Below are 27,104 nucleotides of genomic sequence, written 5' to 3' on the forward strand. Positions count from 1 at the left end.
TAGCGACGAAAAGAAAAAAATATGTACGCCAAAGCGTACAACAACCTAGACCATGAAAACTATGGAGAAATATACTGTAACAAGATTTTCGCGGGAAGGGTACGACCTGTCCCTTCTCAGCTTATTCGCCCCTTCTCGTGCGACTTTCCGGCCACGAGAATGAACTGGGCGCCAGATACAAAAAGTATCGCCGAATTACTCGACTTGATTTCGTTCATTCTCTACGATGGTAACGCCACATAAATTAAGGTACTGAGTGCGCGAGAGAAACGAATGACCGAAGACGGTCCGACTACTCAGCTCATCTGAGATACAAAAGGTAGAGGGGGAGATCCTTGGGGAAAAGTAGCAATTCACAACGCAAAACAAATAAGCGACACAGACAGAAGATTCAGAAAAGATTAACAATTTATTCACAAGTTCGTCAAATAAACAAAAGTACAGGACAAGATGAATAATGGCAAGATTCGATTCTATATAAAATAAGAATTGGAAAGGAAATTCAATTTACGGCTCGCTAGAATCGCATGGCCAATACGTATCGGACGAAAACGCGGTTTCCATGCGCGGCTTACTCGGATTCATCAGGTAATTCAGGTAATAGGTAATCGCATAGCAATTTCGCGGGTGTCAAAGGTAATCTCTGGCATTGTAGGTAAAAGATACTCAGCAATCTGGCGAGCAGATGCCCTAGGTAACAGAGAAAAGGTAACCAACGCCAGAACAACCGGTGTCTTAGGTAAATTCAGGTAAAAGATAATCGACACCAGGTAATTCCCTACATGAGTTCTCGGTCGCAAGGAAAACTCGAAGATACGCGACGAAAGGTAATCGAAGGTAATAGTGAAGCGAATTTCGGCTAAGTGTGAGGTAACACCGAAATTCCCGAACGATCAGTACAGATAATACAAAGGCGACGATATTGAAACATAAAACAGAATAAATCGCCGTATAGACGACGGGCGACAATAAGTGCGAGATAGACGGAGCGAAAACATCGCGCGAACGACCGTGCTCGCTAGAGTCGCAACGCGTGCAGGGAGAGAGAGAAACGTAGCTGCGTGGAATATTCCAGCGCGTACTACACAAAATTCGATACCAAAATGCGACATTACAAAACTCAAATCAAGTAATTAATACGCGATAGAATTACGTCAAAAAACCATACTAAATGGACCCAAATTAATATTGAATCGATTAGTGGAGCTGAGCCACAAAAACTACAAAATTTGGGAACACGGGAAGTATCGGCCGCAATCTCGCTCGAAACATCGACACACATATTCCCCGAAACGCCAAATAAACCGGAACTAAATTCCGAAAACTCAAATGCTCAACTCCATTAATCATTCAGGGAGAAAGAGAAAGGGCTTACCGAGGAACCAGCTCGTCGCACGCCGAAAGACAAAGGGACCTCGATGATCGGGAGGTGTTGGTGATCGGGAGGTGTTGGGAGAACTATGGAGAAATACACCTGGATATCAGAAACCATGGAGAAATATACCTAGACTTCGAAACCGATAGAGGAATTATTCTAGATCACAAAAACCATGCAGAAACATACCTGGACATCAGAAACTGTGGAGCCGTCGACCTCGACCGCGAAAACAATGAAAAAAACATACATAGACCACGAAAACCATGGAGGAATATACCTAGATATCAAATACTATGGAGCTGTCGACCTAGATTACGAAAACCATGGAGAATCATACCTAGCCATCGAAAAGTATGAAGCTGTCCACGTAGACAACGAAAACCATCTTAGAATGTACCTAAACCTAGTCATCGAAAAACCCATGAGCTATTGCCCTGAACATCCTCGAAAAATCCGACGGCGTCGACCTACTATACACAATATATTTATATTTATTGGGGTGTGTCGAAAAAAATCGATATTTTTTTTCGGGCTCCACAGGCATTTTTCTTGTTATTATGCCAAATGATGAAGCTAGCCGAAAGGACAGCCCGACATAAAATTATTTCGGCCGACCCACTGCATACTTCGATTTTTCATAAGAATAACACGTGAAAAAAAAACTTCGGTGAACATTGTTCCATATCATCTGTAAAAAAAATTGCACAAATATTCTACTTACGTATTTTTGTATAGAATTGAATTCCCTACAAAAAAGTCCTAAGAGTCATTGGCCTAGAACCAACCGTTCAACGGCTACAGCAATTTGAAGTTTCCAACGTCACCTAGCCAGATTTCACATGTATCATTTTCTATGTTCGAGTTCATTCCTCTTAATGGTGCTGTTTGAATTGAGCTGAAGCCTATGTTTTTTTTATATGTTTTAATAAGTAAGCAACAAAGTAGCAATTTTAGACTGAAACGGTTCGGCATTACGCTAACGTGTGCGCTTACAGCGCTCAAACGGTTCGATTATACGCCAACATGTAATTATAATAAGTTAATCAATTCAATTGTAAGCACGGGAAATAAATTGAACTGTTTTCTCTCTCTCTCTCTCTCTCTCTCTCTCTCTCTTTTCCTATGTATATTTGTATCTGTGCATGTTTGGTTGGTTAATTGAATTTCATAATTTATTCAAACAAATAGTGGAAAGACAAACAATTTATGTCGTTCGTTTAACCAAATGAGAATAGTATGTACCCGATATTTTTGCCTAGATTACGATCCTAGAAAATATTTTAGAAAAACTATACTTAAAAATAGATTTCCGTCCAATTTAAACAAAAAGAAGCGACCTCGAAAATAGGAAATGATACATGCGAAATCTAGCTAGGTGACGTTAGAAACTTCAAACTGCTGTAGCCGTTGAACGGTTGGTTCTAGGCCAATGACTCTACGGACTTTTTTGTAGGGAATTCAATTCTCTACAAAAATACGTCAGTAGAATATCTGCGCAATTTTTTTTACAGATGATATGGAACAATGTTCACCGAAGTTTTTTTTTCACGTGTTATTCTTATAGAAAATTGAAATATGCGGTGTGCCGGCCGAAATATTGTTTGGCATAATTAAGAAGAAAAACGCTTGTGGAGCCCGAAAAAAAAATATCGATTATTTTCGATGAACCCTAATCAAGAGACGCGACAGCGGCTCGACGCCAAGTATTAAAAGGAAAAACTGCAGCGCAAAAGAAAAGCTAGCGCGAGCCCTGCCACTACTCTTATATACGCGAATATGCCGATTTTATGACGTCACAAAGTTTTCAAACTGCTCTCACGGACGAACTATTTCATTGAAAAATCTGAAAATTGGTGACGATTTTTTTTCGATTTTTCTCTTTCCATTGGTCCTTGCTGCATGAAAATCCGTTTAGCGAATCCCGAGATATGTCATGCTAGTGAATTAAAATCCATCGTTGTGGGAACATTTTTCCTCGGTCTCTTCCCTTAGAGTCAGAGAGACGTGAGAATAATACATCTGTACTTACGTCCTTTGCACGATTGGTAATACCTTGTCACCCGCTACGTCACGCACTACGCTAAACGCGGCTATCCCCTCTCCTTTCGCGTCGCCGAGCGAGAAAAACAGAGAATGTGCGCACAGCGGGGGCAATACCAGCTCCTGGTTTACGCATAACATATGAATATATTTATATAATATATGTTTTATTTATTAATCTTAACTAATAATAAAATATTATTATAATAAATATTTTATTAAAATTAATATATAATATAATATAATAATAATATAATAAAATAAAAAAAAATAAAAATAAAAATTAAAAAATATAAAATCCTGGTCGACGCCGCCGGATCATTCGAGGATGTCTAGGGCGATGGCTCATGGGTTTTGGAGGACTAGGTTTAGGTACGTTCTATCGTGATTTTCGATGTCTAAGTCGACGACCCCATAGCTTTTTATGTCCAGATATATTCCTCCATGGCTTTCGTCGTCTAGGTATGTTTTTTCATGGTTTTCGAGGTCTGGGTCGACGGCTCCTTAGTTTTCGATGTTCAGGTATGTTTCTCCATGGTTTTCGTGGTCTCGGATAATTCCTCAATGGATTTCGAAGTTTAAAGGTATTTCCAAGATTTCGAAGATTTCTAGGTATATTCCTCCATGGTTTCTGATGTGCGAGTGTATTTCTCCATATTTTTTAATGTCCACGTGTATTTCTCTATAGTTCTAGGTATATTCGTCCATGTTTTTCGTGGTCTAGGTATATTCCTACATGGTTTTCGATATCCAGGTATGTTTCTCCGTGGTTTTCGTGGTCTAGGATAATTTCTCCGTGGGTTTCGATGTCTAGGTAAATTTCTCCATGGTTTCTGATGTCCAGGTGTAATTCTCCATAGTTTTGGATGTCTAGATATGTTTCTTCATAGTTTTTAATGTCTAGGTATATTCCTCCATGGTTTTACATGTCGACGTGTATTTCTCCATAATTCTTGATATCTAGGTTGTGACGGGGTTTTTCGTCACTGCTGGCTGAAATGGTTGGAGATAAAGGGGGGTAAAAATTAAATAAATAATAAGCCGAAATTTCATAGAAGAAAATAATAACAAAAGAAAATGGGCTTTATTTCACAAGATATTCTCCTTGGGCGCCAGTTAGTTTTTATAATAAAAATTAACAAAAATAAATCTCTTTGGGTCTCGAATGTTAACAACAATTACGTCTAAAGCGGGGGAAAATGTACAAAACGGGGCTAGCTCGGAGGGAGAAAAAGAAAACGGGGAAAAATGGCTCAACGCTTTTGAGACTCACTATCTTCGGGTCGACGGGCACCTGTCGCTCAGGCGTCTTACATATACCCGTGAGTTTACAATAGAACACAATAATAATAATAATGCACTGAATTACGACGCGCAAATCAGCAAATACTCGAACGGCGAGGGGCGAAAGGGAGGGGGGGGGGGGTAGATCACGCGAAAAAGGGGCTTAAACCTATCACCACAGCACTCACTCGCATTTAACGCAAAAAGAATAATCTCCAAGATAAATCACAACCAAGGGAGAATCGATCACGAGCCAGAAGGGCTCGGGGAAAATTCGATCATGAAAACGTGACCGGCGAAATCGAGACGCTATCTACGACGAAGATGGCGAAACAACCACGTGTCTTCGTCGCAGAGTCAAGAGAGTGAAAACGACTTACTTGGCGCTGAGATTATGCGTCGTACGGTTTTTCGGGCTCAAGATTGCCGCTATGGTCTCCAAGGATCAAGCCGGTGGTCGTTGGGACAAGATAACTGGGGTCGAACGAAACAAAACTACAAGTCAGATTGAAAGTACTGGGAACTGGGCCGTGGTACGCACGCCGGAGTCGTGATGGAAGTGATTGATCTCCGTGCTCGCTCATCGTCCTTCCTCATTGCGCATACATTATCGATTATGGATCCTTGCGCGCGCCGATGATTGTCCAATCGGACTCCTTTATCTCGCGCAGGAGTAGCGATTCGGTGGCGGGGGAGAGTGAGGAAGGAAAAGGGCTAACGACGAGGGCTATCGATTGGCGATTGATGGCTTGACGGCGCGGCGCTGTTATCAGTCGACTCGATCGATGGCGCCGCCTGGACGAAGCTCGGCCTTACGCGCGAATTTTCGGTTGACGAACTCGTGATAACAGCTGGGCTGATGCGTGGCGGCCGGTGTTAATTCTGTCATAGCTCGGAACCTCGACGCCAGGGAACTCGTTCAATGATTTTCTCGAATTGGAGACAATTCCTCCTCGAGAGTACGTTCGATGATGGTGGTTGGTTCCATGACTCGGTTCCGATAGCCTTTATCCGATGTTCTAGCCTTTTGGGATTCGGGGAAGGGGTTTTTTATCAGTGGGAGGGAATTACTGGGGGCAGGACTCGACGGGGACTCTCGTTCGGGGGGAAGGAGGATGGTAGTCCGCTGAGTTTCAGTTGTAGACGATGCGAGCGAGTGCCAAAACGGCCGAAGAAACTTATGACTAATAACAATAGTAAAGCAGGGAAATTAATAGGCGAAATTACATAAGAAAATTATACAGTTCGCAGATAATTAAAAATACAAGAAAAAATATAGCGATTTGTTGACGCTCCGAAAGTGAGTGAGTGATGTGGTGGATCCCACCACGACGCGGGGCGTTGCGGCTCTGCCACAACGTCACAACTCCCCCCGGCTTGACGGAAATACCGGGTGGACGGTTTTTCGTCACACAAATCGGAATGTTCGCGTCGTTTGCACTCACTTTAGCGTCTCAAAATCGCACTATTGGTCGGGTGGGTATGAGAATTTATAAGCTCTTAAATTCGCTAGCGAGCTAATCTTTCTGACCATCGTGCCATGCGGTCAACTCTGACTTTACTGACGTGCGTTCTGCGAGACTGTCGGAATGATGGCTGCAGTGATCACGAGGGTCTAGTTGTATTCAACGGGTTCTGGGGCTTGGTTCGATACTGGGGAGAGAAGGGAGAACTTTATCTAGCTAAGGGGCTCGGGGCTCTTGAATGCTATCATCGGGGTGTACTACTCACGGTTCGGGTTCCATCGGGGGGGCAGGCGACTCTGATAGTATTGCCAAAAAGGCTCTGGGAATGGAGGGGGACGGCATCGACTCGCCGTCGTCGGGCTGTACTGCCCTGACATCATTGGGGCTAACGGGGGTGACTTCACGAAAGGGGCAGGGGTAGGGGGAAACCACCAGGGCTGGAGGGGGGGTCCTACTTGGAAAAACACTTCTGGGGGGTATGGGCTCAGGGGAGGAGGGCAACTGGGGAATAAGGATCGGTACAGGGGTATCACTGGGCTCGGGGCTGGGGGAGGGATCAAATATTCCATTAACGGACGTATTCCGTTCAGTGGTGGGGCTGAGCGGGGGCGACGTGGCTCGAACGGATCATTCCGTCTATATCTCCTTGTCTCTTGCCTTCTAGGCGACTCTGAGGGGGTAAAGTATTCTGGAGCGCTTTGACTCTGGGGCGACTCTGGTGCTGGGGAGGGGGTGAAACTGGGGTTTGAACTGGGAGAGGGGCACTGGGGTCGTTCGAATACTTCGTACTCCGAAGGTTCATCGGAGTCTATTTCGGGGGGCTCCAATTCATTTACTGGGGTGGCTACGGGGGTTATCGGGGATGCATTACCTGATGCTGGGCTGGGGGCGAGCGGAGAAACTCCACGTCTCCGGAAAACGTGCAGAGTCTTGAGTACATCCCGCAAGAAGATTATCCCGTCATCGGGGCCTTCCTTCAGAATGCACTCGCTCAGCTCGATCAGTTCTGATACCACTGGGTGCCGACGGCCAAACCCTTTTTGACCGTGGTACTTTGAACCAGGGCATAGGGGCGAAACTCGAAGGGGGAGGGGGTCCAGGTAGATTTCGTCCTCGAAATCAATAAGCGATCGATCGGGCGTCTCTTGGGGCGAGGTACCGAGTCTATAAGCTGTATTGCTTACTCTAAAGCCAGCTACAGATTCTTCCCCAAATTCCCGTTCCAGGAATCTGAGTGTACTCGCGGGCATTTCATAATACTCTTCTTTTACCAGGGGGGCGCTGGTGGGGGATGAACTCAGATTTAACTCACTGGGGGATGCATCTGGGGTTTTGTGCTCGGAGAGAGTGTCACTCTCCTCTATCTCGTGCGGGGTACTGTCGGGGGCTATATCGAGAGAGGGGGTATCGCAGCAGGAGCTTGCCATCTTGCGGGCAGCGTTCAACAAGGGGGGGGGGATAATTTGCAAGGTTTTCACGGGGGGGCTGACTTCCAAACACGGGGTGGCGTACCAAAACTATAGCGTACGGGAGGGCAATTCAAATGGACGGAGGATTTCAAAATTATTGGGAGTAGGAACACTCACGCCACCCAGGGGCTATTTCAATATGTTATATCGAAAGTATCTTCGATTCGAGGAGGGCTTGGAGGGAGGGCAGGGGGTAAAAAGCGAAAGGGGCGACAAAACAACAAAAACGAGAAAAAAAAGAAAGTCAGAGGGGATTACTAGGGATGAATAACTCGAAAATTTGCGGGTTAACAGGGAGTCGGCGATCGCGCCAAAGATTTTGCAATGAATCTATCAATTTTGCGGGGACGGGGGCTGAGGTGCTGCCGAAATTATTGGACAAAAAGGCGTAAGAAGTTACTAGCCCGACTCGGGCACTTTAGTCTACGACACACAAAAAAAGCAATACGGGGCAACTGCAGGAACGCAAAATTATCTCAAGGGTATCCGAGTATGGGGCTTAAACCAATTAGTTGGGAATGGCAGAGGGGAAATATTCGCGGGCGAATAGTGGGAAGAAGGGACCGAAAGAAGGGGGGGTGAGGTAATAAAGAGGGACGGGGGGGCGGTTAGCTATCCGGGGGAAAAGACGAAAGATATTTCGAGTAACAAAATAAATGTGGCTGGGACAGTAAATGTTTTCTGCGAAGAGAAGTAAGTACGATTGGGCAAAACAATGGGCCAATTATTAAAAAGACTGAGTAATTCGAGGCACTAACAAGTAAATATCTCGGGGCATAGGAGAATTAATCCGGGGTAGAACAGCGGGCGATGTAAAAGGGGATGGATATTTCAGGTTAAATTAACTAGTCGGGGGAAAAAGGGGCAGATATTTGGGGGACCAAATGAACAATCGCGTCAGGGGAAGGGGGAAACAACCGGGGCAGGGTCCAAAAATATTCTTTCGAGTCTACAAAAAACGAAAGTTAGCTAGTTCACGATAAGGAGGAATAAATATTCCGCCTCAAAATAAATAATTATTTAGGGGGCAGGAGAAAAAAACAATTATGTCAAGACAAAAGGAAATAACTGGGGCTGGGCCAGAAATATTCCTGTGGTTCTACTGGAAGGAATTGAGTAGTTCAGGGTAGAAAGAAATAAATATTCTAGGTCAAAAATAAGCAATGATTTCGGGGCACGATACAGAATTCAGGGAAAACGGTGGGCCATATAAACGGAATGGAGATTCCGGGGCAACAGAAATAACTCGGGTCAGACGGTGGGCAGTGCAAACAAAAGAAATGAATATTTCGGGGTAAAGTAAATAGCTCGGGGCAAGCTGTAGGCCGGGCAGGAAAGAATCAAAATTTTGGGGAGAAAGAACTAATTCAGGGCAGAGTGGTGGGCGAAGCAAAAGGGGGTAAGTAACAATTTTAGGGCACGGAAAATACTTTAGGGCAACGCGGTGGGCAATACTATGGCGGGAGGGGTGATCACTGCAGGTGTACGGTGAAGTCTCCACGCGTCACCAGAAATTCCAAACATACAAAAGTATAAGAAAATTGCAAAATAAATTCAATGAATTACAAAGGAAAATAAACATGCGATTCGTAAGATCGTTTTGTTGACAAGCAACAACAATGGGCAGGCACGATAATCTTTCACGCTAGAGTGCTGTGGTGGGCTGATCGACTCGGGGTTCACGGGTGAGCACTAGTTCACGGAGGGCAATAAAGAAAAAAAACAATTTATTATGCTACCGAAAGCGTCCAATCGATTTCCAAACACCTCCGAAATATCTTAGGAGTTATTCCCGAAGTGTTCTGGAAATACTCGAAAGTTTTCTGAAAATTTACCGAGAGCGAAAACTTTCCACCAGTACGGTGCTTTACCGCCGGTGCGGTTTCGGAGCATGGTTTTACGGGGATTGACAGGGCCCCACGTCGGGCGCCAATTTGTGACGGGGTTTTTCGTCACTGCTGGCTGAAATGGTTGGAGATAAAGGGGGGTAAAAATTAAATAAATAATAAGCCGAAATTTCATAGAAGAAAATAATAACAAAAGAAAATGGGCTTTATTTCACAAGATATTCTCCTTGGGCGCCAGTTAGTTTTTATAATAAAAATTAACAAAAATAAATCTCTTTGGGTCTCGAATGTTAACAACAATTACGTCTAAAGCGGGGGAAAATGTACAAAACGGGGCTAGCTCGGAGGGAGAAAAAGAAAACGGGGAAAAATGGCTCAACGCTTTTGAGACTCACTATCTTCGGGTCGACGGGCACCTGTCGCTCAGGCGTCTTACATATACCCGTGAGTTTACAATAGAACACAATAATAATAATAATGCACTGAATTACGACGCGCAAATCAGCAAATACTCGAACGGCGAGGGGCGAAAGGGAGGGGGGGGGGGGTAGATCACGCGAAAAAGGGGCTTAAACCTATCACCACAGCACTCACTCGCATTTAACGCAAAAAGAATAATCTCCAAGATAAATCACAACCAAGGGAGAATCGATCACGAGCCAGAAGGGCTCGGGGAAAATTCGATCATGAAAACGTGACCGGCGAAATCGAGACGCTATCTACGACGAAGATGGCGAAACAACCACGTGTCTTCGTCGCAGAGTCAAGAGAGTGAAAACGACTTACTTGGCGCTGAGATTATGCGTCGTACGGTTTTTCGGGCTCAAGATTGCCGCTATGGTCTCCAAGGATCAAGCCGGTGGTCGTTGGGACAAGATAACTGGGGTCGAACGAAACAAAACTACAAGTCAGATTGAAAGTACTGGGAACTGGGCCGTGGTACGCACGCCGGAGTCGTGATGGAAGTGATTGATCTCCGTGCTCGCTCATCGTCCTTCCTCATTGCGCATACATTATCGATTATGGATCCTTGCGCGCGCCGATGATTGTCCAATCGGACTCCTTTATCTCGCGCAGGAGTAGCGATTCGGTGGCGGGGGAGAGTGAGGAAGGAAAAGGGCTAACGACGAGGGCTATCGATTGGCGATTGATGGCTTGACGGCGCGGCGCTGTTATCAGTCGACTCGATCGATGGCGCCGCCTGGACGAAGCTCGGCCTTACGCGCGAATTTTCGGTTGACGAACTCGTGATAACAGCTGGGCTGATGCGTGGCGGCCGGTGTTAATTCTGTCATAGCTCGGAACCTCGACGCCAGGGAACTCGTTCAATGATTTTCTCGAATTGGAGACAATTCCTCCTCGAGAGTACGTTCGATGATGGTGGTTGGTTCCATGACTCGGTTCCGATAGCCTTTATCCGATGTTCTAGCCTTTTGGGATTCGGGGAAGGGGCTTTTTATCAGTGGGAGGGAATTACTGGGGGCAGGACTCGACGGGGACTCTCGTTCGGGGGGAAGGAGGATGGTAGTCCGCTGAGTTTCAGTTGTAGACGATGCGAGCGAGTGCCAAAACGGCCGAAGAAACTTATGACTAATAACAATAGTAAAGCAGGGAAATTAATAGGCGAAATTACATAAGAAAATTATACAGTTCGCAGATAATTAAAAATACAAGAAAAAATATAGCGATTTGTTGACGCTCCGAAAGTGAGTGAGCGATGTGGTGGATCCCACCACGACGCGGGGCGTTGCGGCTCTGCCACAACGTCACAAGGTATATTCCTCAATGGTTTTCATGGTCTAGGCATATTTCTTCATGGTTTTCGCGGTCGAGGTCGACGACTCCACAGTTTTTGATGTCCAAGAATGTTTTTCCATGGTTTTCCTGGCCTAGGTATGTTTCTTCATGGTTTTCGCAGTAGAAGTCGATAGCTCCATAGTTTCCGATGTTGAGCTAAATTTGTCCATGGTTTCCGATATGAAGGTCAACGGCTCCATAGTTTCCGATGGTGTGGTGAATTTTTCTAAGGTTTTCGATGTCTAGGTTGACGACCGCATGGTTTTCGATGTCTAGATTGACGACTGCATGGTTTTCGCTATCCACGTCGACGACTCTATAGTTTTCGATGTCTAGGTTGGCGACTATAGGGTTTTCGACGTCTAGGTGGATGCCTTCATATTTTTCAATATGTATTCGACAATTTTATATTTCCCGATATCTAGGTAGACGGTGCAATGGTTTGCGATATATTTCTTCATAGTTATCGTTATCTAGATCGGCGATTTAATAGTCTACATTGACAAGGCAGGTTCTGACGTTACAGAAGACCATGAAAAGATATCACTGGACACCAATAACCATAAAGCTGTCGTCTTAGATATTGAATACCATGGAAACGTCTCCTGGATCATTGCAAACCGTTGACAGTATCCATGTCAACATGGAATCCATTTAAAGAGACGAAGAAGAAGATAGTTGCAAAATCAATTTTCCAAGTAAACAAATGGAGCTTTTCAAAAAAAGGAATAGAAAATTAAAATATCATCCCATTGTATAGCATTTGATTTGCTGAATGAATAATCAAAATCGTCGCCATTATTGCTTATAAAAGGTTTCAACTCACATGAACATAACCGCACAGTTTTCGTCCGTCTCCATAGAAAAATTGGCTGTACAGTAATGTTGATTGCTTTTGTCACATACAGAAAAGCAATCAACTTGAAACAAATCGTTTTTAAAATTTTCATTGAAGACAAGGAATGTATTTTTTTTAAATAAATATTGTCCCGCTTCTTAAATATAAGTAAAATCAGAAGAAAAAAATTGAAAAAGTGAAAAAGAAATGCCAATTATTAAAAGGTCGCGACCGTAGTTTCGAACGATTTTCTATATTTACATTATCAATAAAAAACTTGAAAATATAAAAAAAAATGAGATCGCTTTCTGAAGTTGCCAAATACAGTAAATGAAATACGGTTCCTATATCACGTCTCTCAAAAAGAAGTGAAATCAGTACATATGAAAACTTCAAAAAGTAAAAAAGGCACGCCAAGTATTAAAAGGTCGTGACCGTAGTTTTAAATGATTTTCTATATTTGCATTGTCAACAAATAAATTTGAAAAAAATGTTAACTATGAAAAAATATTAGATCTATTATAACGTATGCAGTGAATGAATAACGTTTCCTGTAGGAATTGAGAATTTTGGAAATAAAAAAAAATGAAATCATTTTCTAACGTAGCCAAATACAGTGAATGAATTAAGGTTCTTGTGGAATTCATTCGTGTACACTTTTAGCCCTAATCCCTCACCCTTTATAAAGAAAAGCACAAATACGCGTACAAGTGCATGCATTGTTTCTATACGATGTACTGCACAAATTCATTTTTCTGTCCTCCGGGCCGAAGTTGCCGCATTCCGCCTACGTCGGACAGAAAAATCGTATACACACCTCGGGCAGGAAAAAGTAAAGCCTCAGACCACATGTTTGTCAGCCTCGGCTTCGCCTCGGCCGACAATTACATGTGATCTGAGACTTTCCTTATTTTCCTGCCCTAGGTATGTAATATACTATTATTGCTCCCCTAGCCGAAAGTACGCACTTTCGGGCCGCATTTCAGACCGGGAAGAACAATTTTTGTGGCCGGCTTATGACAGCGCGCTCTGACGGGATTTTTGCGGCCGGTGATATGAACATATGCACGCATTATGCTCTATTCATTTGTTCTGTGCTTGCTCGTGTCAAACGGTCGTTTTGCAAACGCGTGAATTGTTTCTACATCCTCGAAGTCGTGCGTAAAAAAAATGGAGCAATCGTCATCAAAAGGTTCCGCAGACGGGGAAGAAATATTGAGGAATTTCGATGAAGAGGCCAACGTTATTGTGCAAGCCAAAATGATATCGAGGAAATCTTCCGATCGGTATCTTCTCGTCTACAACACCTACAAGACATGGCGAGAAGAAAATAAAAAATCTCTCTCCAGCTCAGAAGAAAACAACCTGATAATTTATTTCCGAACCTTAAAAGAAAAACTGAAACCGCCAACTTTGTGGAGCATATGGAGCATGCTTAAAAAAACGTTAAATATAAACGAGAATATTAATATTCATCATTTTCTGAAATTAAAAATTCTGATAAAAACGAATGCCAAAGGCTACAAACCGAAGAAAGCTTGCGTTTTAAGATGGAATCATATCACAAAATTTATGGACGAGGCTTCAAATCACACGTATTTAGCTATGAAGGTAAAAAATCATTTACATATGCTCACCTCAAACTATACTTTTTTTTGTTACAGCCATTCAATTTTATTTGCTCCAGTTTCTACAGGTTATACTAATATTTGGAGTCTGCGGTTGCCTACGTTGTGACGAAATCACAAATATGAAGGTCGAAGATGTGGAAGACCTAACTGATAAATATCTTGTCTCAATAAATTATAACAAGAATGATTACGCTGGACAATTTAGTATTGGAAATCTTTTCTACGACACAGTCAAGAAATATATTTCGTTGGGACCATCAGACAAATTCAGCGACAGGTTTTTTATCAAGTACGCAGAAGGCAAATGTTTTCGAACAGCGATAGGAAAACATAAGATCGGAGAAGTCCCCGAGAAGATTGCGTCCTACCTAAATCTACCCAATCCAAAAAAATACACCGGCCACTCCTTTCGCAGAACGTCTGCGACGCTTCTTTCCGATTCCGGTGCCAACATGCAAATGGTGAAGCAGCTAGGAAGATGGCGTTCAGACATAATCGCACAGGGGTACATCGAAAATTCTATGCGCAATAGGGAAATGATCTACAATGGTGTAATTCAAAAAACTGCAACGACAGACATCCATTCAATGCCATCTACTAGCACACAGAACACCGCCGAACCTGAAAATGACGACTCCGATCTTCACGTTAATTGGTTGGATTTTGATGAAGACTTCACTGTCAACGACGTTGATCCCACTCCAAGTAATTATAAAAAATATATACTCAGTTAACTACCAAATATACCTATATGGTACTTTTTATTTATAATACAATTTTTCTTCAGGTACAGTTGTAAAAAACGATTTTACCACTGCGAGGAACAAACCGATACTCATCCCAATTGGGAATCGGAATGAACCGGATGGTAGCAGGAAAAACTTGTTCTGGAATAAACCAGGAATAAAGCTAACTTTCGAAAATCAAGCGAATGTTCAGCCACCGACACGTGGAAGAAGGAAAAACGATGAAGATTCGGACAACCAAAACCAAGCAGCTGTTCAGCCAATCACGTGGAAACGAAAAAAAACGATGAAGATTCGGGCCACCAAAATTCCAACGGTTTAAATTCAGCACTGAAGACCGAACAATTACAATTTTCTAATTGTACATTCAACAACTGCGTTTTCAACATCAATTTATGTAATTCTAATAAAGAAAATCGGTCGTGAAATCAGATAAAATCTATACAACTTATTTTATAGTTTATTGATTTGGATTTAGAATGTATGATATTTTCGTGTTTTTAATTTACTTTTTCAATGCCCGCCCCGACCAGCAACACCTCAGCTTCGCCTCGGTCTTGCAAAAGTCGGGCGGGTACCCCCCCCCCCCCCCCCTCCCGCTTCGCCCCACCCCGCGGCTTCGCCTCGGCCTTGCAAAAGTCGAGTTAGCGCGAGATGTCACTTGTCATTGGCGAAATGTCAAATCACTTGACATTTTTGTACATTGCATTTTTCAATGAATTATCATCAGTGAACGTACTTTCGGCTACGGAACCAAGAAAAATAGTATACGACCCATGCCCCGAATGCTGGATGCCCTGGCCGCGTGTGATATAAAGGCCGAGGCGACAACTTTCGGGTCTAGGGTCGTAATCAAGAGACTCGGTAGAGTCTCGGGACAAGTACATTGACAGCCCTGTCGTCTGCTGGCCCGAGGCTCTCGCCGAGACTATACTTTCTCTGAATAAAACGATTCGCGGTGGTGGGGGTAAAATTGGCATGTGATTTTCTTTAATTGCGAAGCCTATGAGTTATGTACGACTTTGTAAATTGAACTTTCAGCTAATTGAGAAATTCTCTATCGAATGAGCCCAAAATCAGCATTATTGGTGGCGTAATTGCTGAGAAAAAACTTTGCACGGGCTCAAGATTATGCAAAAGTTACGAACACATTCAAAAATTTATGTGTCTGTATATTATAGTATAACACCATCAAAGGCACTTTGATGCTATCGAGTTTCTGATTGGTTGGATCTGACGACATCCATTTTTAGACGTTGTGATTGGTTGTTGAAATTAGTTGTTGATGATTGGAAATCTGACGTCAACTTCATAACGTAGCACACGACGCAGCACAGCTGGTAACAGCAGTCATAAATTCGATCGATATACATATATATATACAAACCAATACAAACCGTGTGTCAGTTTTTGATCGCATGAACAGAGTTTCGACATTACGAAGTGCGTGCGGGATAAATAAAAAAATAATTTTCGTCATCTAAAGAAGTGCATATAACTATTTATTTTGTTAAAATTTATGATATATTAAATCGGTATCAAAGCGGCCGCGTAAATGTAGTCTGTGATGTGTGTGTGAAAAAGAATATAAAAAATGCGCGATGCATATGTCAATGAAACTTTTCAAGATTTCATTATTTCGTTCGATTGGAAATAAGTGTTGACTGAAATAATCCTTCAATTAAACCAGATTACAAAATATTGTCCAGTGCGAATATATCGTCACTGGCGTGGTTATATATCATGTGTAAATAGGTTATACATACGAATAAATAGAACAAAAACACACGGAACTGTTAGAATGATATTAGAAACTTTACTTGAATAAATGTTCTCTAATTTATTTCTTGTGTCAACATTATATATAAACATTCCCATATTTTGCTTGATATTCAGTTTGGCTCTGCCCTCTCCGATCCTTGTTTTCACCCCATCAGTTTGCAGAGGATCGATACATATTATTAATTCGTTCCCTAATATGTGTCCTATGATTTTCTACTCCTTCTTCATGATGATAGTGGTAACATGATTCGAGAGGTTTCTAACCATAATCTTGAATTGCACATTTTGTAAATCAGATTTTCAAAAAAATTTCTGGTCTTGGTATACTGGGTAGTTATTCTTTTCCCATTAGGTCTGTCGAGTGATAAATTTGGAAACTAACTACAAATATGGAATTATTATAAAAAAAATTCATTCCGATAAGTCTACAGTTGCTCAGTTTTGGATGTGATCAAATATAATGCCTACCAACATCCCCAGAAACTTACAGAATTTCTGAATGCAATGTGCGCTATGTCATTTTAATGGGACATCATGACTTTTGACAACTTTTCATTATAATGCTGTAATTCGGATCATTGAAATACAGCGAAAATCTGCAAACTATACAATTTATATACTGTGCCATTCATTTTACATTTTGACTCTAACCGTAACATATATATGAAGTAAAAAATTGATTATAAAAGTCTTCAGTTGCTCATTTATGGATAGATTTGAAATTGCTGTCTTCGAAGCTCATTGCGCAGATACATTGAACCGCAGCAGATATCTGCGAACTCTGAAATTTCTGTGGATAGATATATATGCTATGGATCACCCCTTATCTTTGATTATGGTAATATGTAATGGAACTTGGTTCAGCAAGTTTTAAGGTGTTTCTTTTCAAATAGTATTGAAAATGTATTACTGTGGTATGGAGCGAAAACCTTCAAACTTTCATATTTTTGTGGCGCAGCATGTGTGCTAATACTGCGGTATGGAGCGAATACCTGCAAACTTTCATATGTTTGTGTCGCAGCATGTGTGCCCATCATTTAAATTTTTTACTCCAACCGTAACATATAATCTCAAAAATTCATCCCAAAAGTCTTCAGCTTTACTAATTAACTTAATTTTCCTTTTTCTAAATTCTATGCTGAATTTCTGAATTTCTAAATTTATTTCTAAATTATCCTGAAATTAAATTGTTTACCTCCACAACCAATGCAGGTACCTTAAACGTCTTTGAATTCCGTTGCTCTGTTGAATTAAGTATGCTCAGTTTTTTTTGCTTCTTTGAGTTCTAACATAATAAATGTTTCCAGGTGCCTTTTTTCGGCAACTATCAAACTGTAGATAATTGGATCGCAGCGGCCACTTGCAAACTTTGGAAATATATTTCGTCGGGGGTACGTTTTGGAAGACACGAAAATGTCTAGATTCAGAATGCAAAAGCGACATTTAAAAATGGCCAATTCTGTTGGATTTGTTGAGTCTTGAATTTGATCTATCTTTCCTCTTTTCCTTTCTTTTTTCTAACGTTATAAGCTGAAAATCACATCTCGGGCCGCAACACGCATTGCTCCATGCTCTTGAGTTCCCAATGGACAAAACATATTAGAAGACAAGGAGAAAAATCACCAAAGTCCAAGAACAAACCTCTATCGAAATAGTTCCAATACAATTTTGACGAAAAATAGGTCTATTTTCGTGGAAACCAAAGTTACAAGCCGAAAAACATATCTCGGCCTCCAACCTGCTTTCCACCGTGCTCTTGGGTTCCTAATTGACAAAACATATTAGAGTTAAAGGAAAAAGATTGCCAAAGTCCAAGAACAGACCTGTGAAGAAATATTTGCAGTACATTTTTGACGAAAAATAGGTCTTTTTTTTGTGGAAACTAACGATATAAGCCGAAAATCATATCGCAGCCTCCAACCCGCTTTCGACCGTGCTCTTTGATTCCTAATTGATAAAACACATTAGAGTACATGGAAAAAAATCCTCAAAGTCCAAGGACAGACCTGTGACGAAATATTTTCAGTACTATTTTGACGAAAAATAGGTCTTTTTTCGTGAAAACCAACGTTATAAGCCGAAAATCATAAATAATTCGTAGAAATTTAAACTAAAATCCTATAGTCAACTGAACATAAATAAGGAACTTTAGAGAAAAAATACGTGATATCAAACCATAAACTTCCCCTAGGAAAAAAAAGGTTGGGACAAGTACATTGATGGTCCCTCGTTTGCTAATAAATCCATCCATAAAAAAACTTTAAAAAAAATTTTCTTTAAAAATTGTCAAAAAAATTATTTTATAAAAAAAAAATACAGTACAATTCGAAAAAAAATTCACAAATCTAGAAAAAACATTATGTTTAAAAAAAAAATATTCTGTATCTATTTTTTAAAGTTCAAAAAAATCAAATAACAAGTAAAAAATAAAAAACCGAAAAATCGCGTTTGAAATCATTATGCAAACCGATGCCTCATCCTTCTTATTTGATTCGAACAGCTAAATCAATTGAAAAAAATTCCATCTAATTTACGTGCAGCATTAAAATTTATTATATCAATTCGAGGCCAAGTATTTTCTAATGAATTGAAAAAAGTTACCACTTGAGTTACGTACAGCACTAAAATTTATGATATCAATCAGTGGACAAGTATTTTATTAGTAACTCCAAATTTTGACATTATTAAAATGTTCTAAGAAGCTTTTAAATCCAAAAAAAATCACATGAAAGCTAGTCATTCGTTACTCTATGGTGGCAAAGACTTATAAGAAAATCGATTTTTCTCAGACTTTCAGGATCCTTTGGTATTATTCACAAAATTCAACGTCGATTGGATCGATACAAATTATGTTTAAATATGTGTTAAAAGTACTTGTCCGGCCCATCACTATTCATTCAATAAAAAATCAATCATAAAAAAATGAAATTGTACGGCAGAATCTGGTTAAAAATTTGTTGAAATGCGATTCATTATTAGTTTAATGCTTTTAATAATAGTAGAGGTTAGTTCTTAGTCCGTATGGAATTCGTTCGCTGGAAGAATAAGTAGGAAGTAAGAATTGACATCATTGAATATAAACTGGAGAGTTATTTTGGAAGCATGAACATATATATTATGTACAATTTGTTTCATTTATCGATGCAGAATAAAATCCCTTGTATATTGCGGAATAATTTGTTTCCGTTTTTTATTAAATTAGTGCAACTAAGTAAAAATTACGTAAAGATAATTCTCTCAATTCCCTCTGCATGAATACTTGTGACTTGTGAACCATCAGTTCTAGACAAGCCCTGATTTTTATTTGGATAAACAATTTAAACGGAAAGTGATGGGCCGGACAAGTACTTTTAACACATATTTAAACATAATTTGTATCGATCCAATCGACGTTGAATTTTGTGAATAATACCAAAGGATCCTGAAAGTCTGAGAAAAATCGATTTTCTTATAAGTCTTTGCCACCATAGAGTAACGAATGACTAGCTTTCATGTGATTTTTTTTGGATTTAAAAGCTTCTTAGAACATTTTAATAATGTCAAAATTTGGAGTTACTAATAAAATACTTGTCCACTGATTGATATCATAAATTTTAGTGCTGTACGTAACTCAAGTGGTAACTTTTTTCAATTCATTAGAAAATACTTGGCCTCGAATTGATATAATAAATTTTAATGCTGCACGTAAATTAGATGGAATTTTTTTCAATTGATTTAGCTGTTCGAATCAAATAAGAAGGATGAGGCATCGGTTTGCATAATGATTTCAAACGCGATTTTTCGGTTTTTTATTTTTTACTTGTTATTTGATTTTTTTGAACTTTAAAAAATAGATACAGAATATTTTTTTTTTAAACATAATGTTTTTTCTAGATTTGTGAATTTTTTTTCGAATTGTACTGTATTTTTTTTTTATAAAATAATTTTTTTGACAATTTTTAAAGAAAATTTTTTTTAAAGTTTTTTTATGGATGGATTTATTAGCAAACGAGGGACCATCAATGTACTTGTCCCAACCTTTTTTTTCCTAGGGGAAGTTTATGGTTTATACTATTTCAGCATTACACACAAGCTTGGCGTGCATAGTTTTCAAATGGAAGCTCGGCGAAGGAATGCCTCATCCGTCCATATATTTGAAGCAAACTTGATGATCCACTAATTTAATTGTTTTTTAATTTGCCATCCTTTATTCATCCAACTATTTTATTGGGTAGTTCGACGTGAGATCCCGCGCCATGTACATGAAGAAAAATATCCATTCTCCACTAGTTCGACTGATAAATTCATTACTCCAAATGTTTCCTGATACCGCCAAAATTCCCCATAGGGAAAAAAAGGTTTGGACAAGTACATTGATGTTTCCGTGTTTCCTGATCATATCACGAAAAATGTGATAAAAATTTCATAAAAAAAATAATGAAGCCAACTGTAAATAATTTCAACAGAACAATTGGAAAAAATTTCACAAATTTTGAAATAAAAAAAAACATTACATTAAAAAAAATACAAATGTGTAATTATTTTGTAAAGTGAAAAAAATTCAAATAAAACATGAGAAATAAAAAACCGAAATATCACGCTTGAAAACATTCTGAGAAATGGTGAAAACATTTTTCTTATCCTATTCTAATAATAAAATCAATTAAAAAAAATCCATCCAATTCAAAAAAAAAGTAAAAGACATATTATGGTGCATGTTAAAGCAAGCAAAATGGATTAATTTTTGATGTCTCCATGATTAAACGCAGATAAAATATTTGATCGCATCCAAAAATGATCAACTGTAGGCTTGGAAACATGTATTTTTCAACTCATAATGCCAATCACCAAGATGGCGTGGAAATACTCAATATACATGTCGCTTCATCACGTTGTCAAACTTTAGAGATCTCCATTGCATTTCGAAGATACAAATTTCAATATCACGAAAATTAAACCCCCAATCACTTATTGCAATGAATTTTCAAATTCATCATGTAACAACACAAGTTACTATCTATGCATTTACTTGGCCCAAAGATTTCTTTCAAACTATGACGCTGAAGTTACCAACGTTGGAGTCCAACGAAATGATCGAAAAAAACTCTCCAATAATTTCAGTAATTCTCCTATTTTGTTCTCTGCCAAATTTGCGATTCGTAGTTTTTCAAGCTGCACCAACGATTCGTGAAATAAAAAATTGGTGAATTACAAACGTTTTTTTTCGTTCATTTCGTTGGACTCCAACGTTGGAAATTTCAGCGTCGTTTCAAACTTGAGTGTATAAACAAGCGATGATGTACAGTTTTTGTCATAAATTTTTAAACTATGTTGATGAAATCAATATGAAGAAATAGGAATACACAACACGCATATTGTCTAAAGAATGGACAGAAATTGGTATGGATACACTGTAAGCTAAAGCGGTGGAAAGAAGGACTGGGAAAGAAGGGACTACACGACATAAAATTTCTGTTTCAAAAGACCATTTAAGATTATAATGAACAAACATTTTTTGCTCGCAACCCACTTTCAAAATTTAAAAGAATATAAGAAAAAGGATTGCAACAAAATTATCTCGTAAACAAACGTAAAGTCAATGTGTTTATACGAGTAGAAATTTTTCAACACTGATATTTTATATACCAATAAACACTCGCAAATGATTGACATGGGAGTAAACTAACCCGTACTGTTTTCATGAAACTTACATAACACATTTTATAGTTATATATAAGAACTTTACTTTAAATCGAATTCACACATCTCGCACTGTTTTCTACGAAATTTTATTATTTAGATCGCTGTTGCTACTCGTTTGCTCATACCATCAAAAACTGACAGATATGGCTGTACAATATATATAGATATATATTGTACATTCATAGAGTCATGCTTTGAAACGATGATTAGGCTCGAAAGTAGGTTATGTTTCGGTTTTATTTTCGAAGAATAATATTTGAGAACTTGGAGAGTTTTTCGATCACACCATTGACACTATTCACATCGAAGTTACTAGGACGTCCAGTTTTCGTAATATTATGACACCACACTATCATTTAAAATAAATAAATAATAAAATAATAGATATGATATGCACTTCACTAGACGACTAACTTTTTTTTAAATTTATACCGAGTTTCGTTAATTTTCGTTATGTCGAAACTGCGTTTGTTTATTAATTACATACCGCACTTCGTTATGTCCGAAATAACGTTTGTTATAAATTTATAAACTTTCGTAGAGTCTGAACGTGGTCGGGCAGCTAGAGTGCTAAACGTTAGGCCCGCTACACACGGTCAACAATATTGCGCAATATAGGTGATTGCACAATATTATTGAACGTGTAGATGTAGTATTGAAATATTGCGCAATCGCAATCATTGAATAGAAGTATGAGCGATCTTAAATTTATGGCCCGCTACACACCATACAAACTTATTGTGTAATATTATTGTGCAACATTATTGACTGTGTGTAGTGGGCCTTATAGAGTTTGAACGTGGTCGGTGAGCTGGATTGAGCTGAGATCGGAGAGCCAATCAGAATGCGTTGAGACACAACTCTACTACCACTAACCTACGTCGAACGCGTATACGTATACGTCAAATCTGTGATGTGTTAGTAACTTTTGCATAATCTTGAGCCCGTACAAAGTTTTTTCTCAGAAATTACGACACCGAGAACGTTAATTTTGGGCTCATTCGACAGAGAACTTCTTAATTAGCTTAAAGTTCAATTTTCAAAGCCGTACATAACTCATAAGCTTCGCAATTAAAGAAAATCACATGCCAATTTTACCCCCACCACCGCGAATCGTTTTATTCAGAGAAAGTATAGTCTCGGCGAGAGCCTTAGGCCGGCAGACGGCAGGGCTGTCAATGTACTTGTCCCGAGACTCTACCGAGTCTCTTGATATATAGGATAATATGGGGCAAAATGGACACATGATGCATACATAAAATTTTTTTTTTCGATTCCAAATCATGTCCTGACCATAAATCATGGTTAATTGTTGAATTCCACGGTGACCTCCCCAAAAAATTCAAGTTTCAGAGCAAAATAAATCCCAAACTACTTTCTCACTATCTATTCGATTATTTGACGTATATTTAAAAACCACAATAGTAATCAAAGTACGAATAAGAAAAAATGGTTTTTTATTCATTTTTTACAAAAATCGCACTCATAGCTGATATCATCGTCTTCAACACTTATACACAAGGTATGCGTGCCAATTTTTTGCATGTTACACAGTAAATCCAATCTTCGGAGGACGACAAATATAACTCTTCCCAAAAAAATGCAAGAAACGTCTTCAGAAGACGAGGATTTGACCGTCTTGGTGAGCTTTTTTTCTTTCTGCTAAACTGCTACATTTCGAAAAATGTCGATATTTCGATATTTATGCCTCTTGGAGGCTGTGTCCGTTGTGCCCCGGAAAGTTTTTTTGAAGAAATTCCGGAAACTAGGACCATGAATCAATGGTGGGACTCCGATATAGTGCGAACACCAAATATACCCCAACACGATGGACCCAAAGTTGATTTTTTGCATTCCTCAAAAACATGACAAAAGTGGGATATAAGATTCGACTCATTTTTTTTCATTTGCATCCAAGGAATGAAGTCTGAGTGGTTCCAATTCTTTTCCCATATTACCGAGTTGACATTCTATTCGGGAACAATCTCTTGGAATGGCTGTATTTCGAAAAATATCGGTTTTTCGATTTTTATGCCTCTGAGGGGCTGTGTCCGTTTTACCCCGAATTTTTTTTTTACGAAATTTGGGAAACAAGGACTGGGCATCAATTTTTGGACTCAAAAATAGTTGAAAAACCGTATGCTCATCAATGAAACTTGCTTAAATCCTTAAGTGTTTATTTTGCCCCATACTACCCTACGTATGTACAAAACCGTGCGTACTAATTGCAGCATATTGAACGACGGTGGTAGGGATAAACGGCGGCCACAATTACTATTTCCCTAGTCAAACAACATTAGGTGTGGGCAAAAATTGAGGGGAATGGTAAAAAATCCAAAACAAATCCAAACATACCCAAACAAGCCCGAAAAATCAAGGTAGTAGAAATAGAGGTTTTACCGTATATGTCTCAGAAAGGGAGAGAAAGAGAGCCAGCCGATTGGGCCTCGATCGTATCTGATTCACAGATCATCAGCGTCAGCGTCACGTCGGGGAAGTTGCACGTCTGCGAACGAAACGACGTCGAGTCGTCAGGTCTCCCTCCGAAAGTCGTTCAGTGATGGGCTTCTTAATACGATGAATAACTCGACCATTTCGGATATCATGTTGGACAGCAACGACAGCGGATCACCCGATACGGCGATACCAACGTCGGCTAGGTGCCCCCGTATGTCGAGAGGTTCCCAAAAGTGGAATAATGTACGAGCCGCCATGGCCCTTTATTCCTCCCTCCGCAAGATCAAGAGGTACCTTTCCCCCTTCAAACAAAACAACAAAATCCGTACCTATAAGGTTGACCACCCGATTGTCTTATTCGTTCTTCCTCATTATTAAACAAACATACATAAAATAATATCCACTTTCAGAACTTTCGGTTCACCTTCAATTCAATGAAATCTTCATACTCTTCATTGTATTAATTGAAAATAATATATTTTTTTTTTAATAATAAATCAAAAATAATATTGCTCGTGGCATTTGTCGCGCATTTCCAAATCATTCCTTGGTAATACAATGATTTGTTATTATATTTTTCTTCCATCTGCTGTATGTCGAATTTAAATTTTGGAGCTCATTTTTTAATTCCATAATGAATGATTCGTCACAATGTCAGTTCGGTTAACCGGTACACAAAAAAAAAGTGGTCTGTATGTTGGGCCAGGCTCGTCTATCTCTATGTATTTCAACGCGTTGAACCCGTTTTCGAAGTGAGATTGGCCAATGTTGCAACGTAAGAATTTCCAACCGACTCGAACGAACATAAACCTGAATTTAACCTCCAAATACATCGCTACACGACGCAATGTTTTTGGCGATCGCGTACAGTGACCAACCGACCGCATCATTGTTGATAGGCGGCGACCATCTGGCGCCGCCTAAAAGCCCGAAACAAGCGTTGGAGCACAACACTAGCGGCGACAAGTCTTAAAAACTCGTCATTTTTAGCATCGTAAAAACAAGTATCGAAAAACGTAAATTCGTTCTTTTTGTTTCATAAATTGAAAATCAACGCGATCTTTAGTAATCATGTAATTATACTCAAATTAAACGGAAAAATACGTGGAATCGAGTAAAAATACTCTCCCAATTCAATTTTGAAGATAAATTCAGGAAATTGACAAAACAAAGATTCGATTTACAGTGCATACGTAGATCGAATGTTCAGAACACATCGCGACGCAAACAACATTTTTTGGTGAATTTAGGATTCTTCAATTGTCGAAAGTGATGACTGGGGAGGGGAGGGGTATAAAAGTCGCTGCGTAACTGATTCAAGACGCAGTCCTTCTTTAAATTTCTGACTCAGAACTAATAAGGCTGACCTCAAATAATTCCCCCTGATCCTAGCAAACATAACCTATCTTAAATATTCCTGGATGCCTGCAATATCGGATGAGTTCGACGACGTCATCATTCCATAGTCCACCTAACCCTTTTCTATTTATTTTACTATTTTACTATTTACCTAAATTTTCCTATTTATTGTTGCACGGGGTCTCGGAGCGCTTCAGTGATGTTTCAATCCCATAGCCTGGAGAGTATGTTTCCTCAAACTTGACCTATTTTTTTATTTATTATTTCTTTTTTATCTTGCTAGAATCAGGAATGATTTTTTTCTCTATATTCAATTGTAAAATTTAAAATTTTTCCTACTTCTAATTAATGAATTGAAAATCGGAAATAAATGAGTCCGCGTCAAATAAAATCATAATTTTTGTAAAAACTGTAAATTTTGTAAATTTTCTAATAATTCAAAAAGTCGCGGTATGAATTTAAGATTATGTCACGACAATTAAAACAAATAACAATTTTTCCTTATATAAAATCAAAACACTTTTGAATTATCGAAATTTTTTTAAATCAAGCTATTATAAATGATTTTTGAATATTCGTTATTAAAAATTTAAGTCGAGCGTAAACCGAGAAATTGAAAATCGAATTAATTCAAAATCGCGAATGAAACGTAATTTCTGATAATCGACGAGAGCGATCGCATATATTTTAACGAAAATAAATTAAAAACAAATTGTTGTGTAAAAATCGCTTCTATTTGAATAAATACATTTAAGCAAAATATTTCAAATCCAATTTCCGCGTCGTCACGTTTCTTTCGTGCCTACTGCTTTTTATTAGCCCATTCATACGCAAAACGACAATTTTGGACACGCAATTTCAAGTACGCAGTTTTAACTGAGAAAAACAAAAAAAATTTCAAAATCTTACATAGAAGGATTTGAGGGTGCTCTTTCAGAAATTCGCATTTATTTTGTAAAATTTAATCAAGATCTTCATTAATTTTGCGTTTTGAATTAAAAAGTCAAGAATTTTTGACATTTTCCTTCTTTCAAATCGATTTTTGATATTGTTACTGCACTTAAATAACCATATTATCACCAGTAAAGATGTTTTTAATGTCTGTCCTTTCCAAAACGGTGGTTATAAACCCTTTTTCCCCTCTTAGTTTTTCCAAGATGGTGGTTGTTGCAAAATAGCAAGTTTAATGATTTTTTTTTCTTCGAAAATCTCAACTTCACGAATAAATTTTGTTAAACAAAAAGTGTTTTAGAATTATCTAAAGTTCTTTGAATAATTCTTCAAAAATTTTCTAGCCGGTTTTTTAATTTTTCAATTTTGACAATTTT

General features: G+C 39.2%; 2 protein-coding genes across 10 annotated transcripts in view; both read left to right on the forward strand.

The window, feature by feature from the left end:
• Cngl (Cyclic nucleotide-gated ion channel-like) overlaps window positions 1-27,104 on the forward strand; it is a 358,428-nt gene that overhangs the window by 262,217 nt on the left and 69,107 nt on the right. For 7 of the 8 annotated variants that reach the window (XM_043411139.1, XM_043411141.1, XM_043411140.1 and 4 more), the window contains one exon: window positions 24,429-24,707. The exons of the other annotated variant lie outside the window; for it this stretch is intronic. In XM_043411139.1, the coding sequence (XP_043267074.1) occupies window positions 24,429-24,707 (279 nt within the window). The remainder of the gene's footprint in view (window positions 1-24,428; window positions 24,708-27,104) is intronic. 8 annotated transcript variants of the gene reach the window in all.
• On the forward strand, window positions 12,919-14,910 carry LOC122406013 (uncharacterized). 2 transcript variants are annotated; one of them, XM_043411159.1, is made up of 4 exons: window positions 12,919-13,730; window positions 13,807-14,039; window positions 14,166-14,455; window positions 14,538-14,910. In XM_043411159.1, the coding sequence occupies exons 1-4, from the start codon at window positions 13,290-13,292 to the stop codon at window positions 14,816-14,818; spliced, it is 1,245 nt and encodes a 414-aa protein (XP_043267094.1). In that variant the 5' UTR covers window positions 12,919-13,289; the 3' UTR covers window positions 14,819-14,910. The 2 variants fall into 2 exon arrangements, with proteins under 2 accessions (XP_043267094.1, XP_043267093.1); XM_043411158.1 differs by having other exon boundaries at window positions 13,807-14,455.

Source organism: Venturia canescens, chromosome 2 (assembly GCF_019457755.1).
Source record: "Venturia canescens isolate UGA chromosome 2, ASM1945775v1, whole genome shotgun sequence".
In the NCBI taxonomy this organism is placed as follows: Eukaryota; Metazoa; Arthropoda; class Insecta; order Hymenoptera; family Ichneumonidae; genus Venturia; species Venturia canescens.